Genomic DNA, 6,000 nt, shown 5'->3' with positions numbered 1-6,000 from the left:
AATTACAAGCAAACGGTATCCGAGATCCAAATTTAGCCGGGAGATTAAGATAATCCGATATCGGGAACGAATGTAGAAAAGTAAATACACCCAAGTAGACTAATTTCCCACAAGGAATTAATATTATGCCGAATCGCTGCTTGAGCGGGGTGCGAGCCCTTCTGAGGTAGTATTTTGTTACACAGGTGCAACAGGTTTGTTGTACGAGTATATCATTACCTCAAGATGCTCTAGGACGACGCCATGGTGGATCGACATCGCAACACCGTCAGCCAAATCGAGGAGCCCAGGTCTAGGCCAAGGTAACGCACGGTAGATTATCCCAAGTCCCATTGCAAGGTGCTATAAAACTATTTAGGCGTCTTAAATTACAACTGAACTAAAATTAGTTTTACTTAGACCAGGGCGAATCTGTTTTGAGGTGGATGAAAGGGGGCAAGCTAATGTTTGCTGGAATACCTTCAGTACAACTCAAATAATAAAAGTGTAGATCACTAGATCTGGGCGAGGTCCGGAACATTTTCAAAATTATAAAAATGTTTAAAAATTTTTAAAAATTCCTATTTTATCTGAGTTTTTTACTAATATCTCGGAACCTATGCATTTTGGAAGAATATTGAAAAGGAAAAAAAGTTTTATAATTCAATTTTGCACAATATACTGCAAGTTAAAAATGTTTAAATTTATTATCGATGTTGCAAAATAGCAATAATTGAAGAACAAAAGGCAAAATAATCAAGTTTCTTTGATAACTTTTAAAAAAATATTTTAATTGCTCCGAGGGCATTCTAATTTTGGTAAAAAAAATTTTAGAGTATAATAAAACAACACACCAAATTTCATTAAAATCGGTTCGATAGTTTCCGCAAAATAATTTTTTTAAAAAAATTTTGAAAAGTTCGAATTTTCAAAATATTGCACAGCCTCAAATAAAGCATCTAGATACTTGAAAATTTTTTCACATAGAAAAGACCGCTCTGAAATTTGGTGTGTTATTTTATTACACTCTAAAGCTTTTTTTACCAAAATTAGAATGCCCTCGGAGCAATTAAAATATTTTTAAAAAATTATCCAAAAATCTTGATTATTTTGCCTTTTTTTCATCAAATATTGCTATTTTGCAACATCGGTAATAAATTTAAACATTTTTAACATATAGCATATTGTGCAAAATCAATTCTAAATCTTTTTTCCTCTTCAATATTCTTCCAAAATGCATGGGTTCCAAGATATAAGTAAAAAAACTCAGATAAAATAGGTATTTTTTTAAATTTTTCAATTTTGCAATTTTGAAAATGTTCCGGACCTCGCCCAGATCTAGTGATCTACACTTTTATTATGTGAGTTGTGGAGATTTTAAATCGTCTAAGGGACAGCAAATGGCAAATTTCTACATAAAATTAACTTTCCGGTCTTTTAATGATTACATTTTTTTCTTTGTGAAACGAAATTGATTATTTTTTACCAGTACTTCTTCGCCGATGAAATTTTCGCAAAAACAATTAAAGCTTTGAGGCTTCCGAAGAGTTTTTTCAACGAAGCTGGGTAAAACTACGAAAACTTTTATCTGAACTTAAATTCTTACAGCAAATAGTTTCTATTTGACCAAAAAATATACAAGGCGGTCCAGAATAATGTACCATAATTGTCGTTGCGTTAGGAATAATCGTTAAGAATAAAAAAAAAACATTGGCGTAGTCATTTTGTATATAAAATTGTATCGATAATAAAAAATCCTAAAAAAATTTCTTTTTCGAATAAAACGGAGCAGAGTAGTTATTTCCCGTAATATCAGCATGCCTAGATTTCTGGTATCGAAAAACATTGTTCGAATTCATTTGACGAGATTTTTTAATGTGCGATTGCGGTACATAATCTTGGACCACCCTGTACAAATATATCCATTTTCAAATAACTTACAAAACTATTTCAATTACTGATTCTAGTTTTAGCCTTTCTATTTTAATTCCGAAAGCGGAGTGGTACTCTCTTACATCAAACATGGCGTGTACCCAACACTGTGCCTGTTTATTCTGCGCCATAGTGCATTATGTCGCTTTGAGGATTGATGTTTGCTTAAAAAGGGTTTGTGGAACGAGGAACACAGCAAATTCAATTACAAAAGTTTAAAATGGCGCGCCTAGGCGTAGTTCATCGCACTGATGAATATTTTCAGATATCATTTAACAGGAATATCCGTGCGAATAACAAACCATTTTATTAGAGTATGAAGGCGGGAAAACTTATAATCTTTTAATTGACAAATTTAGGAACGGGTAAAGCAATTAGTGGATTAATTGAGTTAAATATGTTCAACACGTAGTTGACTGGATAAAATTTCCAAGTACATTAAAACTAATTCGTACTTCCTGTGACAATACTGTGCAAAACCGTACTTATCTTATCAACTTCCACGTCACCTGCTACATGGGTGTTGTATAACAATGAAAAAGTAATATTAACGGTCGATAGAAGGAAGCACAAAAAACAAGCACTTAGGTAGGAAATTCTGGAAGGAAGCCTAAATAGTTAGTTGAAGATAGGCAGTTGAAGTGAGAACAGTGTGCGGATAGGTAGCAAGACGAACGGCGGGCAGTGTGACAAAGTAGTGTAAAATTAAGTGTTTAAAGTGTTATTAGTTAGCAGGTAATATTCTTTAAGTACTTTGTTGTTAATTGTTCTATGTAATCTTATGATTGTGATGTTTATAGATGTTTCATGATAATAATTCTTTGTATGTATAGCTTCCATTGCTTTATGCTCAAGAGCATATATTTTTCTAAGGTAAAAGCTCATTATTTATTTCATGTTAAAATATGTATATCGTCGTGGGCGCCCCCGACTTTACAATAATGACTCCTTTGTTTTACAGCTAACTTGTTTTTGTAGTGATGACGTTGTTCGTAAAATATAGATGTTTCATGATAATAATTCTGTCTATGTTTAGCCTTCATTGTCTTACGCTTAGGGGCGTATATTTTTCCAATATAAAATTGTTACAAATATTATTTAAGGCTGTTCATTATTTATGACATGTTCAAATATGTATTTTGTCGAGACCGCCCAGATAGTGCAATAACGACTTCTTATTTCACATTTAACTTGTTTTAAACAAGATCATGTTGTTCTTTGATTTCTTGTGTCCACTTTATGTCACACGTCTATACGAGCCTTGTTGCAGTTACTAACATTTTCGCCCGTGCGGAATGAATCTGAATTGAGCTGGATAGCCTCCCGTATGGGACTCCAGTGTCATGAAGGATCTTCCGAAATCTCAACTTTAGCTGAGTAGCCTCCCGTATGATGGTACCTCAGTACCTTCCGGCTCTGCCGGCTAACTAACACCAAATCTCTCCAGTTTTACTTGGAAGTGTGTATGACTAATCTGGGGTTAACAGACGACATTTGGTGACACATTAAATGAACCAGGACTTATTTATCATTAGCAAAGGTTCTTAATTTATGCCTTTGATTAGTGGTTGTTTTGTATTTATCTTTGGGTGGTAAGAGCAACGATCGTGGGTTTCTCTGCCATGCTCTTTCCCCACAGGAGCTCTAGGTGAGCCTGGCACTCTCCTTTTATGTTTAATGGTTGTTAATGTTTTTGTTGTTCTTTCTATTTGTCACATGTTTAATTTGAATTGTATGTAAATAAAGGTTAGGTGTATTTACTCTGCTTTTGTTTTATATAATTAAACCATACATCCCCTCTACAAAGTTAGTAGCCAGCGCCTTCCGGTAAATTAAAAAAATAGATACACACAACGTAGGTAGTCCTTATGACGATCACATCTTTTTGGCCACAACTACGTTTACTTATTTTTTGTCGAACCTAGGGTTGTTATACTACAATACTAGCGGTTTTATAGCACCTTCATGGCGTACAGTACTGGTAATGTACCGCTATAAATTCGTTAACGTCACTTTCTAAACGTCACTTTTCTCCACACGAAGATGGGGAAGTTTGGCTAATGAACGAGCTCTATTAGATCTTCTTGATGGAGACCATCCCATTCTCCAGCCCACATCTCTGACGCTTGCTCCGCTAAACTCCAATATCTACGCTAGAAGACATTCTGCACACACTTGTCCCGTCACCGAGGAACAACACACCAAACCACCGACACCCGTAAGTATGGCATATTAAAATTACGCCCGTGACGAAAAATGAGAGCGTGACGGCATCACGTACGGTCCGAGGGCTCGAGCCACTTGAGCCCTTTATTGTCACTAATAATTGTACCGAACTTGAATGCAGTACCGCATATACAGGGTGTTACGGAAATGATTGCAAAGAGGTTATATTTTAATGATATTAAGTTCATTCAGACATTTTTTTGATTTAGCTTAAAATAAAGTAAAAATACGAGCTCACGAGCTATTTTGCTCAATCGCGTTGTTGGGGGGGTTCGGGTCTTTATTGGGATACCCTGTATGAACAATATAAATTGAATGAATAAAACTTGATCTAAAGAAAAATAAGAAACAACTGTTCTACTGGCCCGTAAATTATTTGTATTTGTTTCCGCAACACCCTGAATATAATGTTATTTTATACATAATTTCCTTGCTTCTTTCAAATGTATCGACACAAAGCTTTCGACTACAAAAGCTTTATGGAAACTTAAGAAGTGCCAACTATTAATTCCCGTTCGGAACTAAGCAATTAAGTGAATTAGCTAGGGAAACAAATGATTACTCACTCTGTCGAGTTTTGATTGCGTTTTTTATCGTTAGTAACGGTTCATTACTCCTGGAATTGATTTGTGTTATCTATTGGATAAATAATATCTGCACGTAAACAACGCATACTATTAAATATCGTAAATTCGCAGCTCAATAACGTCCCAACAAGAATTTAAATGTTTTAAAAGTCGGATGTGCGTCATTTTATTGAAGCAACCAGCCCTTGGCCATATGAAAGACGAAATCATTGTTCTTATCCGTCTTTAATGCAAATAACACCCTCAGCTTCTTTCTGTTATATTAAATTTCGCAATATCCCTTTTGGATATACTGTATAGATTGATGTAATTTTTTTTCTTGTGCCATTACAGTTAGGCGTATAAAGATCGGTGGGATTCAAAGACCCGCGTAGCTTTTATGTATATGAAAAACACAGGGTAACGTTTCATCCCGCAAGGGTAGCCTTTTTTAATTAATATACCCTAATTCTTCCTAACAATTTATTACATTATTCTGGCAAAACATTTTTGTACGGCATCCTAAAGTATATAGGTTATACAAAAAAAATTAACCTTGACCTAATACCGTACAAAAATAGCAATACCGGAAGCCAGGAAAATTTTTGATTTTCGGAAAATTTAACAAGTTATCTACGTATCAATCCTTGCAGTATAAATGCCGTAATGTAGTAAATCACCAAAAACCGGCCCAAAATTTTCAGAAAACCAAAAATTTTCCTGGCTTCCGGTATTGCTATTTTTGTGCGGCACCTGTACCAACAAAAATTGACGGCATAGTTTCTAAAGTTATTATTCTACGTGGTAGTATTGATTTATAAGTAATTCATGCTGGGTCAAATGACCCCTTGAAGATTTCCGATGGGCTTGTAGTCTATAACCTAAACATAATCCCGTGCCGTTACGCTGACGAGAGAAAAGTCAGTATTCAGAAGGAATTTCTTTTAAATCACTCAGGAGTTGTCAAGAAGGCATCCTTCAAACAATTACGTTGCCCACAGAGTGATTCATTCAATCAATAACAGTGTTTATCGCTTATACTTCCCGCGATTTTCCACAGAAATGGCATTAATTCGTTTAATGACTCTCAATTCAATTCACCGTGCACTAAACCATAATATCCTTTAATATTCGGTAATCACAATAATTTACGCAAACACACCGCTCGCTACAATGTGAGCTGGAATTAAGTGATTTATAGTAGTCATTATATCCATATAAAGCGCATTTTAACCGCCTCCTTTTTATTATAAGTCGACACGTTTAACACCCTGGATCTTTGTTAAAACAAATTTAA

At 34.9% G+C, this 6,000-nt stretch overlaps 1 protein-coding gene across 1 annotated transcript in view; it reads left to right on the top strand.

Annotated features, from left to right (window-relative positions):
• Positions 1-200: 200 nt before the first annotated feature.
• Positions 201-6,000, top strand: part of LOC108916698 (atrial natriuretic peptide-converting enzyme-like) — a 44,747-nt gene continuing 38,947 nt past the window's right edge. The window contains exons 1-2 of the mRNA XM_018722999.1: positions 201-302; positions 3,955-4,129. Coding sequence (XP_018578515.1) covers positions 244-302; positions 3,955-4,129 — 234 coding nt within the window. The 5' untranslated portion in view covers positions 201-243. The remainder of the gene's footprint in view (positions 303-3,954; positions 4,130-6,000) is intronic.

The sequence above is a fragment of the Anoplophora glabripennis genome, unplaced genomic scaffold (genome assembly GCF_000390285.2).
Source record: "Anoplophora glabripennis isolate ALB-LARVAE unplaced genomic scaffold, Agla_2.0 scaffold2, whole genome shotgun sequence".
Classification (NCBI taxonomy): Eukaryota; Metazoa; Arthropoda; class Insecta; order Coleoptera; family Cerambycidae; genus Anoplophora; species Anoplophora glabripennis.
Note: the sequence above shows the minus strand (reverse complement) of the source record. Positions and strands in the feature narration are given on the sequence as shown.